The sequence below is a fragment of the Oncorhynchus nerka genome, linkage group LG15 (genome assembly GCF_034236695.1).
Source record: "Oncorhynchus nerka isolate Pitt River linkage group LG15, Oner_Uvic_2.0, whole genome shotgun sequence".
Taxonomy (NCBI): Eukaryota; Metazoa; Chordata; class Actinopteri; order Salmoniformes; family Salmonidae; genus Oncorhynchus; species Oncorhynchus nerka.
In genome coordinates, this window is record NC_088410.1 from 16,519,444 (window position 1) to 16,541,260 (window position 21,817).

Here is a 21,817-nt window from a genome sequence, read left to right on the forward strand (position 1 = left end):
TCAAGATTCCAGCCTGACTACACACCAGCTCACACACACTGGAGAGAAACCTTACTCTTGTCTATGTGGAAAGAGCTTTGCTTATTCAGGGTCATTGAAAAAACACCAGAAAGCTCAAACATGTTTTCTTTCATCTCCCTCCTCTCTGGCACCGGTTCCAGATCCCTAAAAGTTTAATAGAAAACATCTGTGAAGAGTCATCCAACTCCCATTCTCTAACTGTTTAAGTCTGATTACCATGGTAACGTGTAGATAATATGCAGCTCTGGATCCATATGTGTCAAGCGTCTCGGAGTAGGAGTGCCGTGTGTGGGGTGGGGGGGGGTTCAGAGCTGTATCTTATTTAATTAATTCCTATTATCCATTAAATAACTTTTATGTAGAATAATATTTCAACAATACCAGGTGTGTATTCATGTGTGGGGCAAATGTTGTCTGAAGAGAAATTGTTCATCTTGTCTTATACAATCATTGGTTCCTGTAGATGCTAGGTAGATAAGTGAGGAGGGAGATGGTCATGAACCCTCAGACCTTTTGGCCAGAAGAGGTTGTATAAGTTAAGATAGATGACGCCAGTCACATGCATGAACCAAATGTTAATGATGAATTCATGATGAATAATGTAAATCATGCAAATATAACTTGTCTGTGTAAGCAGTATATTAGAGAACTAACGGGACTGCCCCGAAAGAGCTCCTGACCGATGTGTACTCTGGTGCATTATGTTTGTTGCAATCTCTCCAGCTTGCTGATAATAAATAATTATTCATTAAAGTTTGACTGAGTTCCTGGTAGTAATTTCCACGATACATGTATTCAATACAAAAACACATTAAATCCTTTATCTTATGGGAAGGAGATGTCGCACTGCATGAGGACAATGGTCACACCATTCATGTGTGGGGTTGCTTCTCAGCCAAGGGAGTGGACTCACTCACAATTTTGCCTAAGAACACAGCCATGAGTAAAGAATGGGACCAACATATCCTCCGAGAGCAACTTCTCCCAACCATCCAGGGAACAGTTTGGTGACGAACAATGCCTTTTCCAGCATGATCCTGGAGCACCTTGCCTTAAGGAAAAGTGGCTCGGGGAACAAAACATCGATATATTGGGTCCATGGCCAGGAAACTCCCCAGACCTTAATCCCATTGAGAACTTGTGATCAATCCTCAAGAGGCGGGTGGACAAACAAAACCCCACAAATTCTGACAAACTCCAAGCATTGATTATGCAAGAATGGGCTGCCATCAGTCAGGATGTGGCCCAGAAGTTAATTGACAGCATGCCAGGGCGGATTGCAGAGGTCCTGAAAAAGAAGGGCCAACACTGCAAATATTGACTCTTTGCATCAACTTCATGTAACTGTCAATAAAAGCCTTTGACACTTATGAAATGCTTGTAATTATACTTCAGTATTCCATAGTAACATCTGACAAAAATATCTAAAGGCACTGAAGCAGCAAACTTTGTGGAAATTAATATTTGTGTCATTCTCAAAACTTTTGGCCACGACTCTATGTAAAAACTGCATCCAGAAGCCATGGATTACAGGCAACATCTGCACTGAACAAAAGGGTGGAGCTGCCGCTTTCAAGGAGCGAGACTCTAACCCGGAAGCTTATAAGAAATCCCGCTATGCCCTCTGATGAACCATCAAACAGGCAAAGCATCAATACAGGACTAAGATCGAATCGTACTACTCCGGCTCTGATGCTCATCGGATGTGGCAGGGCTTGAAAACTATTACGGACTACAAAGGGAAACCCAGCAGCGAACTGCCCTGTGACTTGAGCGTACCAGACGAGCTAAATGCCTTTTATGCTCGCTTTGAGGCAAGCAACACTGAAGCATGCATGAGAGCACATGTTGTTCCGGATGACTGTGTGATCACGCTCTCCGTAGCCAATTTGAGCAAGACCTTTAAACAGGTCAACATTCACAAAGCTGCTGGGCCAGACGGATTAGCAAGATGTGTACTCAAAGCGTGTGCGGACAAACTGGCAAGTGACTTCAGTGACATTTTCAATCTCTCCCTGACCGAGTCTGTAATACCTACATGTCTCAAACAGACAAGCATAGTCCCTGTGCCCAAGAAAGGTAACCTGCCTAAATGATTACCGCCCTGTAGTACTCACGCCGGTAGCCATGAAGTGCTTTGAAAGGCTAGTCATGGCTCACATCAACACCATCATGCCAGAAATCCTAGACCCACTCCAATTCGCATACCGCCCCAACAGATCCCCAAATGATGCAATCTCAATCGCATTCCACACTGCCCTTTTCCACCTGGACAAAATGAACAATTCCTATGTGAGAATGCTGTTCATTGACTATAGCTCAGCGTTCATCATCATTGTGCCCACAAAGCTCATCATGTAAGCTAATCACCCTGGGACTGGGCACCTCTCTCAGCAACTGGATCCTGGACATCCTGACGGGCTGCCCCCATGTGGTAATGGTAGGCAACAACACATCTGCCACGCTGATCCTCAACACTGGGGCCCCTCAGGGGTGCGTGCTTAGTCCCCTCCTGTACTCTGTTCACCCACGACTGTGTGGCCAAGCACGACTCCAACATCATCATTAAGTTTTCTGACGATACAACAGTGGTAGGCATGATCACCGACAATGAAGAGACAGCCTATATGGAGGTCAGAGACCTGGCAGTGTGGTGCCAGGACAACAACCTCTCCCTCAATGTGAGAAAGAGGAAGGAGCTGATCGGAGACTATAGGAAAAGAAGGGCTGAACAGGCCCCCATTAACATCAACAGTGCTGAAGTGGAGCGGGTCGAGAATTTCAAGTTCCTTGGTGTCCACATCACCAACAAACTATCATGGTCCAAACACACCAAGACCGTTGTGAAGAGGGCACGACAAAACCTTTTCCCCCTCACAACACTGAAAAGATTTGGCATGGGTCCCCAGATCCTCAAAACGTTTTACAGCAATTAATCAAATGGCCACCCAGACTATTTACATTGACCCCCCCTTCCTGTTTTTACACTGCTGCTATTCGCTGTTTATTATCTATGCATAGTCACTTTACAAATGACCTCAACTAACCTGTACCCCCGCACATTGACTCAGTACCGGTGTCCCTTGTATATAGCCTCATTATTATTATTTAAATTTCTTGTTACTTTTTTTTACATTAGTTTATTTAGTAAATCTTTTCTTAACTCTTTCTTGAATTGCATTGTTGGTAAGCATTTTACTGTAAGGTGTTGTATTCTGCGGATGTGACAAATACCATTTGATTTGAGTTAGGCAGGTTAGGATAATTAACGTGTCAGGTTAGGATAACTAACCTAGCAGGTTAAGAAAAGAGGTAGGCTTAGTTAAAATGCTACAAGGAAGCAGCAAGCAGTCACTTTAAACAGTCTTTGGTGGCAACCAATCTGCCAAATTAGCGGTTAGGATTCAATACACCCACTGCTGTTGAGCCTCCCACTTGTTTCAGAACGCCCACTTCCAGACACAGTCCACGAATGCAGTTACCCATGACTCTGTGTGTGTCTCTCTCCAACAGAGAGTGCGCCTGATCCTAACAGTGACACATACACCGCTCTGAGCATGAGGACCATGTCACCAGAGTACGACCCCACAGCAAGTCCCTTATGATGTAGGGAGTGAGTGACAAAGGGGCAGAGGAATCTGACACTGACCTGTAGCACCACCTGTACTCTGACAACTCCACCTACATCTGGTACACCAACTCAAAGTGACCTGTAGCACCACCTGTACTCTGACAACTCCACCTACATCTGGTACACCAACTCAAAGGGACCTGTAGCACCACCTGTACTCTGACAACTCCACCTACATCTGGTACACCAACTCAAAGGGACCTGTAGCACCACCTGTACTCTGACAACTCCACCTACATCTGGTACACCAACTCAAAGTGACCTGTAGCACCACCTGTACTCTGACAACTCCACCTACATCTGGTACACCAACTCAAAGGGACCTGTAGCACCACCTGTACTCTGACAACTCCACCTACATCTGGTACACCAACTCAAAGGGACCTGTAGCACCACCTGTACTCTGACAACTCCACCCACATCTGGTACACCAACTCAAAGTGACCTGTAGCAAGCACCACCTGTACTCTGACAACTCCACCTACATCTGGTACACCAACTCAAAGTGACCTGTAGCACCACCTGTACTCTGACAACTCCACCCACATCTGGTACACCAACTCAAAGTGACCTGTAGCACCACCTGTACTCTGACAACTCCACCTACATCTGGTACACCAACTCAAAGTGACCTGTAGCACCACCTATACTCTGACAACTCCACCTACATCTGGTACACCAACTCAAAGACCCAGTCAGCAGTGAGGATGCAGGCAGATACTCCTAAACAGTAGAAGGACCTGAATTTCTCCAGTCTCCTGGACAGGTGAGTCTGTTGGAGTCAGTTGACTGAGAGCTACAGTGGTCTGTGTGGAGATGGACTCAATGACTGTGGAATGACAACATCAGTGTAGCCTGGCGAAAGTAAACCCAGCACAGGACACAACTCATTTGGGTTTGTTCATTTTGTCAAAGCTTACATTTAAAATAGGATAATGTAAGGTGAAGTCACCATAAAGTAAAGTTCAGTCTAAATCACCATCAAGTGAAAAAAATCTGTTAGTAAAGTGCATAAAAACAATATGTACAATAAGTACAAAATGAACTGCAGAAAGAGTAGTGGCTCTGCTTTCAACAACAGAAATACAGAAAATACAAAGACCACAAAGTTCACAGTTAGAATGGACTTTCTAGCGTTTCAAATGTCTGAGTACAAGATTTCCATCAACAAAAAACTCAAATCCATTCTGTCATCAATTACAATAGGAATACTTACACGCTGTCCACGTGCTACCCTAACCCCATATGGAACAGTAGATCCTCATCTCTCCACAACGTGGTTCTGAGAGCCCTGGTATTCAGCTAGCAAGAAGCTAACATCCTCATGTCAATCTGAAAGTATCAACAGGATAACATGACCATCTGGCATTTAAATATTACAAAACAAACTCTTATACATTGCAGATGTAAAATATGAGATACCCATCCAAATTATTTACCCATCTCAAATCAAATGTTGTATAGGTCACATACACATATTTAGCAGATGTTATTGCAGGTGTAGCCAAATGCTTGTGTTCCTAGCTCCAACAGTGCAGTAGTATCTAACTAAATGCTTGTGTTCCTAGCTCCAACAGTGCAGTAGTATCTAACTAAATGCTTGTGTTCCTAGCTCCAACAGTGCAGTAGTATCTAACTAAATGCTTGTGTTCCTAGCTCCAACAGTGCAGTAGTATCTAACTAAATGCTTGTGTTCCTAGCTCCAACAGTGCAGTAGTATCTAACTAAATGCTTGTGTTCCTAGCTCCAACAGTGCAGTAGTATCTAACTAAATGCTTGTGTTCCTAGCTCCAACAGTGCAGTAGTATCTAACTAAATGCTTGTGTTCCTAGCTCCAACAGTGCAGTAGTATCTAACTAAATGCTTGTGTTCCTAGCTCCAACAGTGCCGTAGTATCTAACTAAATGCTTGTGTTTCTAGCTCCAACAGTGCCGTAGTATTTAACTAAATGCTTGTGTTCCTAGCTCCAACAGTGCCGTAGTATCTAACTAAATGCTTGTGTTCCTAGCTCCAACAGTGCAGTAGTATCTAACTAAATGCTTGTGTTCCTAGCTCCAACAGTGCAGTAGTATCTAACTAAATGCTTGTGTTCCTAGCTCCAACAGTGCCGTAGTATCTAACTAAATGCTTGTGTTTCTAGCTCCAACAGTGCAGTAGTATCTAACTAAATGCTTGTGTTCCTAGCTCCAACAGTGCAGTAGTATCTAACTAAATGCTTGTGTTCTTAGCTCCAACAGTGCAGTAGTATCTAACTAAATGCTTGTGTTCCTAGCTCCAACAGTGCAGTAGTATCTAACTAAATGCTTGTGTTCTTAGCTCCAACAGTGCAGTAGTATCTAACTAAATGCTTGTGTTCCTAGCTCCAACAGTGCAGTAGTATCTAACTAAATGCTTGTGTTCCTAGCTCCAACAGTGCAGTAGTATCTAACTAAATGCTTGTGTTCCTAGCTCCAACAGTGCAGTAGTATCTAACTAAATGCTTGTGTTCCTAGCTCCAACAGTGCAGTAGTATCTAACTAAATGCTTGTGTTCCTAGCTCCAACAGTGCAGTAGTATCTAACTAAATGCTTGTGTTCCTAGCTCCAACAGTGCAGTAGTATCTAACTAAATGCTTGTGTTCCTAGCTCCAACAGTGCAGTAGTATCTAACTAAATGCTTGTGTTCCTAGCTCCAACAGTGCAGTAGTATCTAACTAAATGCTTGTGTTCAGTGCAGTAGCTCCAACAGTGCAGTAGTATCTAACTAAATGCTTGTGTTCCTAGCTCCAACAGGGCAGTAGTATCTAACTAAATGCTTGTGTTCCTAGCTCCAACAGTGCAGTAGTATCTAACTAAATGCTTGTGTTCTTAGGTCCAACAGTGCAGTAGTATCTAACTAAATGCTTGTGTTTCTAGCTCCAACAGTGCAGTAGTATCTAACTAAATGCTTGTGTTCCTAGCTCCAACAGTGCAGTAGTATCTAACTAAATGCTTGTGTTCTTAGGTCCAACAGTGCAGTAGTATCTAACTAAATGCTTGTGTTTCTAGCTCCAACAGTGCAGTAGTATCTAACTAAATGCTTGTGTTCCTAGCTCCAACAGCGCAGTAGTATCTAACTAAATGCTTGTGTTCCTAGCTCCAACAGCGCTGTAGTATCTAACAATTCACAACAATACACAAATCTAAAAGTAAACGAATGGAATTAAATAATAAATAAATATTAGGACAAGCAATGTCGTAGTGGCATTGACTAAAATGCAGTGGAATAGAATACAGTATATACTGTTAGGTTCTAATTTTTCAGAGTAAATAACTCACCGACACTAGAGAAGCTTAACCAAGTTCAATTCTTCCCAAAGGGTCATTACAGCTGTAATTCAGACCCCCAAAAAATCTCACACAAGTACTGATATTTAACTCTTTCTCCTAGGCTGAGTCTCCTCCTCCACAACCGAACAGCCAATGCATCCCTGTTGCTCGACAGAACCTTAGTGATATCTGTTCTTCCTCACTTCGTCTAACCTGAACTCTACCCCAAACTCTACTCTACCCCACTATATACCTTCCTCCTATAACCCTTCACTTCTGGTGTAGAGCCTCTAAACCTCAGCACTCCATCAGTGACATGAATAACTAACATTTCATATTCTCAGAACCCAACAATACATATGAAATGAGTAAAGCAGTACAATATGTAAACAGTATTAAAGTGACTAGTTTTCCATTATTAAATTGACCAGTGATTCCATGTCTATATAGGGCAACAGCCTCTAAGGTGCAGGGTTGAGTAACCGGGTGGAGGCCAGCTAGTGATGGCTGACTAAAAGTCCACTCCGAATAACTCTTCTCCGCCAGCGACATCTTGGAGCAGCCTCTGGGATAAGTTCAATTGCCCTGGGGGGTACGAACAAAGGATCCAATTCGGGAAAGTTGTATTCCTGGTCATAATGCTGGTGAGTTACATTGGACCCATAATAAGTCATATTGGACCCATAATGGATTACAACAGCTCTCCAATGTAATTTCTTGCTCTCGCTCTTACACAATGTGCAGGCGCAATCCCATAACAGAATGTACACATTATTTACTGATCTCTTAAATGGACAGTTTCATCTAGTGGATAGAAATGAATACAGCAATGTGTTTTAACCACCTGGCTACATCAGGCCATGACCCCTACTGCAGCAAAGAGAGTGGACACAGGCGAGCAGGATGATGTTCACTACACAGGCGAGCAGGATGATGTTCACTACACAGGCGAGCAGGATGATGTTCACTACACAGGCGAGCAGGATGATGTTCACTACACAGGCGAGCAGGATGATGTTCACTACACAGGCGAGCAGGATGATGTTCACTACACAGGCATCCACCACAGAAACCAGGAAGTGCCTGTCTGTTGCAAAATAGACTGTTTTTGAGAAACATTGATGGCTGTTGTGTTGTTGAGATGCCAGTAGAGAGCGCTGTAGTACAGTCCACTGGAAACAACATGTTTTAGTGTAGCTGGTGAGACCTACAGAAGTGCAGAGAAACCACAGGCCTATTGATACGGTCCAATTATGTTCACATGTTGTTCATAAGCACTTCAGTGACGTGTTGGTTGTCAGGAAAAGGCATCATGGGTACAGGAAGCCAGCTGTGCATCAACATCTTAGACCTTCAGTACATCTGGTTGGTGTCAACCACAGAACTCACACTCTTCTGTTTCACACAGCCAGTATAAGGTCTCCTACCAAACTCCTCTCTTCACTCTGTAAGTACCTTTTACATTACCATTCTACTTGTTCTTGGTGGTTTGTTCTGCAGAATGAACACCTTCCTAATATTGAGTTGCACCCCCCCCCCCCCCATTTACGCTCAGAACAACCTCAATTCATCGGGGCATGGACTCTACAAGGTGCCGAAAGCCTTCCACAGGGATGCTGGCCCATGTTGACTCCAATGCTTCCCACAGTTGGCTGAATGTCCTTTGGGTGGTGGACTATTATTGATACACAAGATAAACTGTTGAGAGTGAAAAGCCCAGCAGTGTTGCCGTTGTTGACACAAACCAGTGCGCCTGGCACCTACTACCATACCCCGTTCAAAGGCACTTAATGAATATTTTGTCTTGCCCATTCAGCCCCTCTGAATGGCACACGTACACAGTCCATGTCTCAATTGTCTCAAGGCTTTAAAATCCTTCTTTAACCTGTCTCCTCCCCTTCATCTACACTGATTGAAGTGGATTTAACAAGTGACATCAATAAGGGATCATAGCTTCCCCTGGTCACCTGAGCAGGTGTTCCTAATGTTTTGTATACTCGGTGTAGACAGTCTTAAAAAGGAAGTATAGTTCTGTATCAGCTACTTGTGTCCTGACCCATGTTCCCTCTAATGTTTTGTATACTCGGTGTAGACGGTCTTAAAAAGGAAGTATAGTTCTGTATCAGCTACTTGTGTCCTGACCCATGTTCCCTCTAATGTTTTGTATACTCTGTGTAGACGGTCTTAAAAAGGAAGTATAGTTCTGTATCAGCGACTTGTGTCCTGACCCATGTTCCCTCTAATGTTTTGTATACTCGGTGTAGACGGTCTTAAAAAGGAAGTATAGTTCTGTATCAGCTACTTGTGTCCTGACCCATGTTCCCTCTAATGTTTTGGGGCACTGAGCAAATTTGAGGTCTTCTGAGTGGAAACTTGAACATTGTGAGAATTGTGGTGAACTTCCAGCACATTTACAGTGAACACTGAGGCTTTACCCTTACAGTTACAGACCAAGTCAAATATGAATGAATTCATGTCAAGCCTTTCATGAGGTAAAAACACATTTAAACGTCTCATGTAATGTAGGCCTGCATTGAACACCACATATAGCCTACTAGCCGGCTATTGTGGTTATTGGAGCATAAAGTAGGCCTACCAACAAAACCAATGGAGCAAATCCTATAACATTTTCACATGGAAATAGCTTTTAATTTCTATGATATAGCCTACAGTAGCCCGTTCAATGCAGGACTATATTGCATGAGACTTAAATTCTTCTTAATCTAACTGCACTGTCCAGTTTACAGTAACTATTACAGTGAAATAATACCATGGTATTGTTTGAGGAGAGTGCACAGTTATGAACTTGAGAATGTATGAATAAACCAATTTGGCACATTTGGGCAGTCTTGATACAAGACCCCCCCCCCCCCCCTCCCAGAAATGCATGCGTTTGTCTTTGTGTTGTCTTTTACCAGATCTTTACCATTTTACCAGATTCACATTTCCACAAGCTTCAAAGTGTTTCCTTTCAAATGGTATCAAGAATATGCAGAAACTTGCTTCAGGTCCTGAGCTACAGGCAAATAGATTTGGTATGTCATTTTAGGAGAAAATTGAAAAAAAGGGTCCGATCCTTACGAGGTTTTAAAGACCTCTTGAAGTGTATTCTACACGTTCTGAGAATAAAACAGATTCAGACCAATACATGAATAATCATGCTGTGTGTCACGTCGGCTCCTCTCCTTGTTCAGGCGGTGTTCGGCGTCACCGGCTTTCTAGCCATCACCGCTCCATTTTTCTTATTTCCATTTGTTTTGTCTTGTTCCATACACACCTGATCCCTAATCACATTGCATGTATTTAGTCCTCTGTTCCCCTCCATGTCTTTGTGTGAAATTGTTGTATGTTATGTGGGTATTTACTACGCGCCTGATTTTTTGTTCATGTTCCGTGTTTTGGGCACGTTTATTGTATTCTGTGCTGTCGTTTTGGATCGGAATAAAAGTGTGCCTGTTACTACACGCTACTCTCCTGCACCTGACTTCGCCTCCCTTACACACCCTTAACACTGTGTGCTAAGTATCAGGTGTAGTTATTTCACCAGTTATCAAGTGTTTTAGTTGTCTACCTTTGTCTAAGACTGCAGGGTGGGAGATGCAACAATGGCCTTGAGAACAGCAGGAAGTGTGTTGGTGGTCTTTCTCTGGTCTGTGGCAGGTATGGACTCATTCATTTCTTACCCTCTTTCTCTGTATTGTTCAATCTACATATAGTGCCTTCAGAAAGTCTTCACACCCCTTGACTTTTTTTCACATTTTGTTATCACAGCCTGAATTTAAGATTCATTGAGATTGAGATTTTGTGTCCTACATACAATACCCCATAATTTCAAAGTGGAATTATGTTTTAAGAAAGTTTTACAAATGAATAAAAAATGAAAAGCTGAAATGTCTTGTGTCAACAAGTATTCATTTGTTATGGAAAGCATAAATATGTTCAGGGGTAAAAATGTGCTTCAGTTGCATGGACTCACTCTGTGTGCAATAATAGTGTTTAACGTGATTTTTAGAATGACTACCTCATCTCTTTACCCCACACATACAATTCATTATCTGTAAGGTCCCTCAGTCGAACACGGAATTTCAAACACACTGAATTTCAAACACAGATTCAACTACAAAGACCAGGGAGGCTTTCCAATGCCTCGCAAAGAAGGGCGCCTATTGGTAGGTGGAAAAAAATACAAATCAATGGAATATCCCTTTGAGTGTGGTGAGGTTATTAATTATACTTTGGATGGTGTATCAATACACCCAGTCACTATAACGATATAGGCGTCCTTCCTAACTCAATTGCCGGAGAGGAAGGAAACCGCTCAGGGATTTCAACATGAGCTAATGGTGAGTATAATGGTTGTGATGGTTGTGATTGGAGAAAACCGAGGATGGATCAACAACATTGTAGTTCATCTACAATACTAACCTAAATGACAGAGTGACAAGAAGGAAGCCTGAAAGGAATAAAAAATATTCCAAAATGTGCATCTTGTTTGCAATAAGGCACTAAAGTAAAACTGCGAAACAAATGTGACAAAGAAATGTACTTTGTTCTGAATACAAAGTGTTATGTTTGGGGCAAATCCAACACAACACATCACTGAATACCACTTGTGGTGGAGTCTAGGGATATGGCTTTTGCTGTTCTGTTCAGTGACTTATATATATATATATTGTTTTACTTTTACCACTTTTTCTCCGCAATTGGTAGTTACAGTCTTGTCCCATTGCTACAACTTCCATACGGACTCCGGAGAGGCGAAGGTCGAGAGCCATGCGTCCCCCCGAAACACACACAACCCTGCCCAGCCGCACTGCTGCTTTCTTCAGGGACTTTCCAAGACCACTATGAGCCCGGTGACGTCGCGACCGGCTAAAAGGACCTGGGGAGAGGTGGCGCGAGTGAGTGCGTAGGCGGGTGTGTTGCAGAAGGAGAAGAACGATAACGAGTAGAGAAGAGCCGAATTCAGAAGGTAACATACATTGGAATAAGAGGACGTACTATATCTGGACGAGGATTGTTCCATACCCCAGAATGACTGTCATTTTCGCCTTTGGTTTTAACGTAAATTCAATCGATGGCGGTAGCTACCACTAAAGTTACCAGCCAGAGTGGTGTTAGCTCGTTACCCACCGGAGTGGGTAGCTACCGCCATCGATTGGCGTGATGGACATCACACTGCTGTTGTTTTTGTCGCACGGCTTTGTCTTGGCCAGGTCGCAGTTGTAAATTAGAACTTGTTCTCAACTGACCTACCTGGTTAAATAAAGGTCAAATAAAAATGATATTAAACAATCTGAGGGGCTGCTACAGTCGTTTTTTAAAATTGTTTTTACTTTTCACCCTATACTATTAGGAATGGTGCCACTACTATTAAGTACTGTGGTGAGGTTAAATGTGTTGGGCAACAGGGACACAGCTCTGTTTGTTACTCAACCTCCCAGGGCTGATCTGAGAGAGACTTGTTGTCTAGCAATAATGAACAAACTATTTGGCAGAGCTTGAAGATAAAAAAATATATATAATGGTCAAATTGTACAATCCAGGTGTGCTAAGCTCTTAGACTTACCCAGAAAGACTCACAGCTGTAATCACTGGCAAAGGTTCTGCAACAAAGTATTGACTCAGGGGTGTGAATACTTATGTAAATTAGATATTTCTGTATTTCATTTTCAATACATTTGCAAATATTTCTAAAAACGTGTTTTCACTTTCATTATGGGGTATTGTGTGTAGATGGGCGAGAAACAAATGTAGTTAATCCATTTATAATTTAGGCTGTAAAACAACAAAGTGGAATAAGTCAAGGGGTATGAATAGGTTCTGAAGGCCCTGTATATATCTACCTACAGTACGCTAGACTAACCAAGGCAAGGGGTATGAATAGTTTCTGAAGGCCCTGTATATATCCACCTACAGTACGCTAGACTAACCAAGGCAAGGGGTATGAATAGTTTCTGAAGGCCCTGTATATATCTACCTACAGTACGCTAGACTAACCAAGGCAAGGGGTATGAAATAGTATTCTAGACTAACCAAGGCAAAGGCCTGAAGGTATATATCTACCTACAGTACGCTAGACTAACCAAGGCAAGGGGTATGAATAGTTTCTGAAGGCCCTGTATATATCTACCTACAGTACGCTAGACTAACCAAGGCAAGGGGTATGAATAGTTTCTGAAGGCCCTGTATATATCTACCTACAGTACGCTAGACTAACCAAGGCAAGGGGTATGAATAGGTTCTGAAGGCCCTGTATATATCCACCTACAGTACGCTAGACTAACCAAGGCAAGGGGTATGAATAGTTTCTGAAGGCCCTGTATATATCCACCTACAGTACGCTAGACTAACCAAGGCAAGGGGTATGAATAGTTTCTGAAGGCCCTGTATATATCTACCTACAGTACGCTAGACTAACCAAGGCAAGGGGTATGAATAGTTTCTGAAGGCCCTGTATATATCTACCTACAGTACGCTAGACTAACCAAGGCAAGGGGTATGAATAGTTTCTGAAGGCCCTGTATATATCTACCTACAGTACGCTAGACTAACCAAGGCAAGGGGTATGAATAGTTTCTGAAGGCCCTGTATATATCTACCTACAGTACGCTAGACTAACCAAGGCAAGGGGTATGAATAGTTTCTGAAGGCCCTGTATATATCTACCTACAGTACGCTAGACTAACCAAGGCAAGGCAAGGGGTATGAATAGTTTCTGAAGGCCCTGTATATATCTACCTACAGTACGCTAGACTAACCAAGGCAAGGGGTATGAATAGTTTCTGAAGGCCCTGTATATATCTACCTACAGTACGCTAGACTAACCAAGGCAAGGGGTATGAATAGTTTCTGAAGGCCCTGTATATATCTACCTACAGTACGCTAGACTAACCAAGGCAAGGGGTATGAATAGTTTCTGAAGGCCCTGTATATATCTACCTACAGTACGCTAGACTAACCAAGGCAAGGGGTATGAATAGTTTCTGAAGGCCCTGTATATATCTACCTACAGTACGCTAGACTAACCAAGGCAAGGGGTATGAATAGGTTCTGAAGGCCCTGTATATATCTACCTACAGTACGCTAGACTAACCAAGGCAAGGGGTATGAATAGTTTCTGAAGGCACTGTATATATCTACCTACAGTACGCTAGACTAACCAAGGCAAGCTAGCTTTACCATAGACCTACATACACAATTCGAAAATGTCATTAAACAATTAAGGACTTTCACACCTCACTGAGTGACACTTCTCTATGGATTCTTATGACACTCAAATCAGCAACTACGGCAACAAAGTGTGGACAAAAAAGCCAAGTTATGGTGTCTCCCAGCAACGCAGTGTGGGGACAGAGGGTAACACTGACCTGTAGAACTACCTGTCCTCTGAGTGACAACCCCAACCCCACCTACATCTGGTACAGGAATGAACAACGTCTAGATGAACCCACCATTCAACAATACTCTGTTATCAGTTATTTTACACAGTTACTCCTGTGCTGTAAAAGGCCACGAGGATCTGCACTCTCCTGCAGTGTGTGAGTCTGTAACTACAGTATTTTTTGCAAAAGATTATTAGTATTATTCATATTTTTAAAATTAGCATCTTACCACGATTCTTACTATCACTGAAGTGTTATTGTTCAGTCCTGAATGAACTGATTTAAAGATAATTGACTAATTGATGAAACCGATGGGTTACTTTGGTATTTTAGGTGTTCTGGGAAAGAACTGTTTCAACGTGACTTTTACACCCATCAGAGTATCTGTGCCTTGAAGGGATCAACAGTGGAACTGCCCTGCACATATCAACATCCAAGTTATCGTGTAGTCTCAGAACCAAACTGGTATATCCAAGAGAAATATAATGAAGCGCCTAAAATCCTGAGCTCGGTGCCAGAGTATGCAGGTCGTGCTGAGTACCTTGGGAATAAAGAGAAAGACTGCACCCTGAGAATCACAGACCTGAGAGAGAGTGACTCAGCTGAGTACTGGTTCACATTCAAGACTCGGACGCAACTCGATTGGTATAATTTCCTTCAAAGAGAGGAGCGTGTCAGGCTGTCTGTCACAGGTACACCATTATGTGATGCCTAATCAGTTACATTCAAGTATGTTGACCTTAGTGGGAATGACAGTCTGTATAATATGAATGTTTTATATGAGTAGAGTTGTTGTGAAGGAACGTACTAGGGTATTGTTAATCCCAGGCCTGCAGGTGAAGGCGTCTTCTGCCATGGTGACCGAAGGAAAGGCGGTGATACTGACCTGTAGAACCACCTGTACTCTGACTGACAACCCAAACCGCACCTACATCTGGTACAAGAACGGACAACTCGTGAACACCCAAGATAACTACCTGTTCCTAGACCCAGTCAGCAGAGAGGATGCAGGCAGCTACTCCTGTATTGCAAAAGGATATGAGAATCTCCACTCTGCTGACGAGACTCTCACTGTCATTTGTAAGTATTTGTAAATAAATGACCGTTTTAAACTTCACTTGTACTGTGTGTGCTCTTGTATTGAGTTGAGTTCTTTTAAACTCCTGAACTTGAAATACCCCCAAACCGCACAATGAATTTGCTCGCTTTTTGGTGCTGCAGATGGTTAATAGATTAAGATCAATGTCACGTGTTTGCAAGAAAGAGGACCAGAGATCTAGTCTCATCGAATCTAATCTAATTGAATTTGCACCAAATACAACAGGTATTACCCAACAATGCCGTTCAAGAAATAGAGTTAAGAAAATATTTACTAAATTAACAAAGTCAAAAATAAAAGGTAACGCATAAAATGACATAACACTAATGAGGCTCAATAAAGGGGGTACCGGTACCGAGTCAATGTGCGGGGTACAGGTTAGTCAAGGTAAATTGTACGTGTAGGTAGGGATAAAGTGACTATGTATAGGTAATAAACAGCTAGTAGCTGTAAATAGTCCAGGTGGCCATTTGATTAATTGTTCAGCAGTCTTATGGCTTGGGGGAAGAAACTGTTAAGGAGCCTTCTGGACCTAGACTTGGCTCTCCGGTACCGCTTGCCGTGCAGTATCTGAGAAAACAGTCTATGACTTGGGTGACTGGGGTCTTTGCCAATTTTTGGGGCCTTCCTCTGACACCGCCTAGTATATAGGTTCTGGATGGCAGGAAGCTTGGCCCCAGTGATGTATTAGGCCGTACGCACTACCCTCTGTATCGCCTTATGGTTAGATGCCGAGCAGTTGCCAGACCAGGCGGTGATGCCACCGGTCAGGATGCTCTCGATGGTGCAGCTGTAGAACTTTTTGAGTATCTGGGGACCCATGCCAAATCTTTTCAGTCTCCCGAGGGGGAAAAAGTGTTGTTGTGCCCTCTTTAAGACTGTCTTGGTGTGGTTACGTCAGAACCTATTGTTGAAGTGGCAGCATGATGTTGACTGTGTACACTTACCCCTCTGTCTTCGTCAACACCAGATGCCCCCAAAAACACCTCAGTGTCAGTCAGTCCCTCTGGTGGAATAGTGGAGGGCAGTTCAGTGACTCTGACCTGCAGCAGTGATGCCAACCCACCTGTGGACAAATACACCTGGTACAAGAAGAATGTAACCACACCAAAAGCATCAGGACAGAGTTACAGCATCACTAACCTAATCTCTGAGGACAGAGGAGAATACTACTGTGAGGATGTGAATGAAGTTGGTGCCCAGAATTCTACATCTCAATTGATAATTATAGCAGGTCAAATATGGTTTAATCATTCAAATATTTCCGGCTACGCTATATGGTACACGTGTATTCATGTTGTCCATGTTGGTTTAGGGAAAGAAACATCTGTGAAGAATGCAGCTACAGGTATCACAGTGCTTGTTCTGGTTCTCATCCTCTGTCTCTCTGGACTCATGTGGTTCAGGTGAGCATCTTGTCATTTCACTTTATCATTCTGATATGTTACTATCTTAATTGTTGTTTATTCATTCGTTCTGTCAATTACTCCCACGTTCATGTGCGAAACAGGAAGAAGGCCTCCACATCCACCTCTGTCAGGAGGGACACAGCAGACAATGGACAGGTGAGTTAAGATCACATAATATTGTTTTGTTTTCTTTCAGATACTGCGCTTGATTAGGCTTCTCTAGCACAATGGAACAAATGGAATTTTGTTTCCCCATCAGGTAAACTCAAGTCTTGTTCATGTCAACGTCTCAGGCATGGCCATGACCCCTACTGCAGCACAGAGAGCAGACACAGACAGCCAGGATGATGTTCACTACGCCAGCATCTACTTCTCTGGCTCCAGTATCCATGAAGTGCCTCTGTACTCAACCATCCAACTGCCTCGACCCCAGAAAGAGGATGTCCTGTACGATGTTGTGAAATTCAACCGCGTCAGTGCTGCCACCCAGTGAGCCAGTCCAGCCATTACATCAAATCAGAAAATCTCATAATTAAATGGTCCTTGTACTTGACAGTTAGGAATGCATATAACACTTGTATGTTATGCAGACCAGAAGCTGCGTGGTTTAAATGTATTAAGATATACAATGATTTAAAAGTTGTTTATTTGAAATGTATTAGCATCTATACAGACTATACGGTGCCTGAGGAAGGCCCCCAGCATCATCAAGGACCCCACACACCCCAGCCACGAGCTGTTCACACCCTTACCGTCGGGCTGACGGTATCGGAGCATGAGGTCTGATACCAACAGGCTCAGAGACAGTTTCTATCTACAATCCATCAGAGTGCTTAACACTTGAACTGGACTGACCACTGTCACACGGTTTCTTTGCACACTGAGAATAATGGCGCCAGAGGGGATGGCTGCCATTTTACAGGCTCCTAACCGATTGTGCTATTTTGTGTGGGGGTTTTTTCACGCTGTTTGTAACTTATTTTGTACATAATGTTTCTGCCACCGTCTCTTATGACCGAAAAGAGCTTCTGGATATCTGAACAGCAATTACTCACCTCGAATTGGAAAAAGTTTTTTCGTTAATGAGTCTGACGCAAAGGATATACTGCTGCTGCCGGACCAGGACCAAATCCCGTCATTCGCATGAAGAGGAGACAGAGACAGGGGCCACAGATCCAGGTGCCTTGTGCGGGATGTCTAATATTAAAGAAGTCTCAAGGTTTTGCTCACCAGAGGTAGAGTACCTTATGATAAGCTGTAGACCCCCCTATCTACCAAGAATCGTTGTCTATATTTTTCATAGCTGTCTATTTACTGGCACTAATACCACACTCAGCGAGCTGTATAGGGCCATGAGCAAAAAAGAACATCCTCCTCCAGAAGCGGCGCGCCTAGTGGCCGGGGACTTTAATACAGCAATACTTAAATCAGTTTTTACCTCATTTCTACCAGCATGTCACATGTGTAACCAGAAGAAGAAAAAACCTGTTGACCACCTTTACTCCACACAGAGATGCGTACAAAGCTCTCTCTCGCCCTCCATTTGGCAGATCTGAGCCTAATTCTATCCTCCTCGTTTCTGCACTGTGGTAATTATTATTTGAACCTGCTGGTCATCTATGAACATTTGAACATCTTGGCCATGTTCTGTTATAATCTCCACCCAGCACAGCCAGAAGAGGACTAGCCACCCCTCATAGCCTGGTTCCTCTCTAGGTTTCTTTCTAGGTTCTGACCTTTCCAGAGAGATTTTCCTAGCCCCGTGCATCTACACCTGCATTGCTTGCTGTTTGGGGTTTTAGGCTGGGTTACTGTACAGCATTTTGTGACATCAGCTGATGTAAGAAGGGCTTTATAAATACATTTGATTTGATGATGATTTGCTTACAAGCAAAAACAAAAGCAGGAAGTACCAGTGAGTCGCTCAATACGGAGGTGGTCAGATAACATGGATGCTAAGCTACAGGACTGTTTTAATAGCACAGACTGGAATATGTTCCCAGATTCATCCGATGGCATTGAGGAGTACACCACCTCAGCCACTGGCTTCATCAATAAGTGCATTGCTGACGTCATCCCCACAGTGACTGTATGTACATATCCCAACCAGAATCCATGCATTACAGGCAACATCCGCACTGAGCTAAAGGCTAGAGCTGCCACTATCAAGGAGCAGGAAACCAATCCAGACGCTTATAAGAAATCCCTCTATGCCTTTGAACCATCAAACAGGAAAAGCGGCTCTGACGATCATTGGATGTGGAAGGGCTTGCAAACTATTAGACTACAAAGGGAAACACAGGCACGAACTGCCCAGGCAGGCTAAATGCCTTTTATCCTCGTTTCGAGGCAAGCAACACTGAAGCTTGCATGAGAGCACCAGCTGTTCTGGACAACTGTGTGATCACGCTCTCTGTAGCAGATGTGAGCAAGACCTTTAAACAGGTCAACATTCACAAGACCGCGGGGCCAGACGGAGTACCAGGATGTGTACTCACAGCATGCGCGGACCAACTGGCAAGTGTCTTCACTGACATTTTCAACCTCTCTGTAATACCTACATGTTTCAAGCAGACCACCATAGTCCCTGTGCCCAAGAATGCCAAGGTAACCTGTCTGTAGCACTCACCTCTGTAGCCATGAAGTGCTTTTAAAGGCTGGTCATGGCTCACACCAACACCATCATCCCGAAAACCCTAGACCCACTTCAATTTGCAAAAGGCACTCCTATGTGAGGATACAGCTCAGAGTTCAACACCATAGTGTCCACAAAACTCATCACTAAAGACCCTGGGACAAAACACCTCCCTCTGCAACTGGATCCTGGACTTCCTAACGGGCTGCCCCCAGGAGGTAAGGGTAGGCAACAACACATCTGCCGCTGATCCTCAACACTGGACCCCTCAAGGGTGCGTGCTTAGTCCTCTCGTGTACTCCCTGTTAACCCACGAATGCATGGCCAAGCATGACTCCAACACCATCATTACGTTTGCAGATGACACAACAGTGGTAGGCCTGATCACCGACAACACTGAGACAGCCTATAGGGAGGAGGTCAGGACAACAACCTCTCCCTCAATGTGAGTGAGACAAAGGAGCTGATTGTAGACTACAGGAAAAGGACGGCCGAACACGCCCCCATTCATATGAACATAGCTGTAGTTGAGTGTGTCGAAAGCTTCAAGTTCCTTGGTGTCCACATCACCAACAAACTATCATGGTCCAAACACACCAAGACAGTTGTGAAGAGGGCACGACCATGCCTATTCCCCCTCAGGAGACTAACAAGATTTAGCATGGGTCCCCAGATCCTCAAAAAGTTCTACAGCTGCACCATTGAGTGCATCTTGACAACTGCTCTGCATCTGACCGTAAGGTGCTAAAGAGGGTAGTGCGTACGGCCCAGTACATCACTGGGGCCAAGCTTCCTGTCATCCAGGACTATACTAGGCGCTGTCAGAGGAAGGCCCAAAACATTGTCAAAGACTCCAGCCACCCAAGTCATTGACTGTTGTCTCTGCTACTGCATGGCAAGTGGTACCGAACGCCAAGTCTAAGACCAAAAGGCTCCTTAACAGATTCTACCCCCAAGCCTTAAGACTGTTGAACAATTAAACAAATGGTTACCCGGACCATTTGCACTTTACCCCTACCTACAGTACATGTACATATTACCTCAATAACCTCGACTAACCTGTACCCCTGTATAGCCTCGTTATTGTTATTTTTATAGTTTTTTAAATTTTATTTTTTACTTTAGTTTATTTTTCTTCCTCTATTATACTTATGCTAAAATCTTTGTTCTATTTTTCTGAGACATTTACTTTCTGTTCGTATTGTTATCTGTTATTATGTCTTACTGTTGTTGCATTATTGAGAAGGAACCTGCCAGTAAGCATTTAGTTGGACAGTGTATACCACGTGTATCCTGTACATACGACTAATATAACTTGAAACAATGACTTTAAATGAGACCCCAGAAGTGAGGTTTGATGACAACATGTTGCCTCCTTTCTCATCAGACCTCTCTCACAGGAGGACCTCTCTGTGGTTTATAGCACTGTCAACACACCCGGAAGCAAGTTGACCTGAATGAAAGGAGACCTGAACACAACAAGAAGTGCTGAACACAAGATGACTCTGCTTGGGATTCAATTGAAAGCACATAGTCAACAAACATACTACACTTGAATTTTAAAGGTGATTTAAGCCAACATCCGCAGCATTTACCACAAATATGATCTCTGCAAACATCAGGAAAATTCTGGAAAAACTGCATTGTCAGCAGAAGACACTTTTTAGACATATTTACTTTATATGACTAAATATAGGGTCTACTATAGGGTTTAATATAGTATAATATAGGGTTCAATATAGTATACTATAGGGTTTAATATGGTATAATATAGGGTTTAATATAGTATAATATAGGGTTTAATAAAGTATAATATAGGGTCTAATATAGAGTTTAATATAGTATAATATAGCATCTTGGCCTATTTCTACATGTCTCATGGCTTGAGACTGAGCTTTGCTTTGTATAACTGAAAGGGGACAAGACAATACCAAACTTGTCATTAAGCAGTATTTCTTTAGCTCTTTGCGTGAGGTTTAGCGAGAGGAAAATGTTGCCCTTAATGCTTTAGGTCGTCATGGGTGGTGGCACAACAAATTGGGGAATAATTACTGTAGCTTCAGTACTGTTAACAATTAATGTACAAGACTGTACAACCACACTGTTATTCACTTCAGGCCCTATTCATACTGGAGATAATTTCACTTCACATGGACTTAAGTCACAATGTTGAGTCTACTCATCTCAAGTCTGAATCGGGCCCTTCAATCACATGTTGCTATTTAATATCTTTTTTTTTTTGTTCTTTGTAAAACGCTTTTATAAAATGCAATATCATTACTCAATTAGAATGACTTTGATTTAGGGTTGAACTATCCTCTTAAATAAAAGTATATGCTAAAACTGAGCT

General features: G+C 43.0%; 1 protein-coding gene and 1 long non-coding RNA gene across 2 annotated transcripts; both read left to right on the top strand.

The window, feature by feature from the left end:
- The first annotated feature begins 6,456 nt into the window (after positions 1-6,456).
- On the top strand, positions 6,457-12,236 carry LOC135560075 (uncharacterized). Its single transcript, XR_010458672.1, has 2 exons — positions 6,457-8,386; positions 10,522-12,236. It is a non-coding gene; the product is annotated as an uncharacterized LOC135560075 (long non-coding RNA).
- Positions 12,237-14,198: 1,962 nt separating this feature from the next.
- LOC115117070 (B-cell receptor CD22-like) lies at positions 14,199-21,810 on the top strand. Its single transcript, XM_065000664.1, has 8 exons — positions 14,199-14,298; positions 14,843-15,016; positions 15,153-15,404; positions 16,394-16,657; positions 16,739-16,829; positions 16,934-16,988; positions 17,092-17,321; positions 20,855-21,810. The coding sequence occupies exons 1-8, from the start codon at positions 14,199-14,201 to the stop codon at positions 20,922-20,924; spliced, it is 1,236 nt and encodes a 411-aa protein (XP_064856736.1). The 3' UTR covers positions 20,925-21,810.
- The last annotated feature ends 7 nt before the right edge of the window (positions 21,811-21,817 follow it).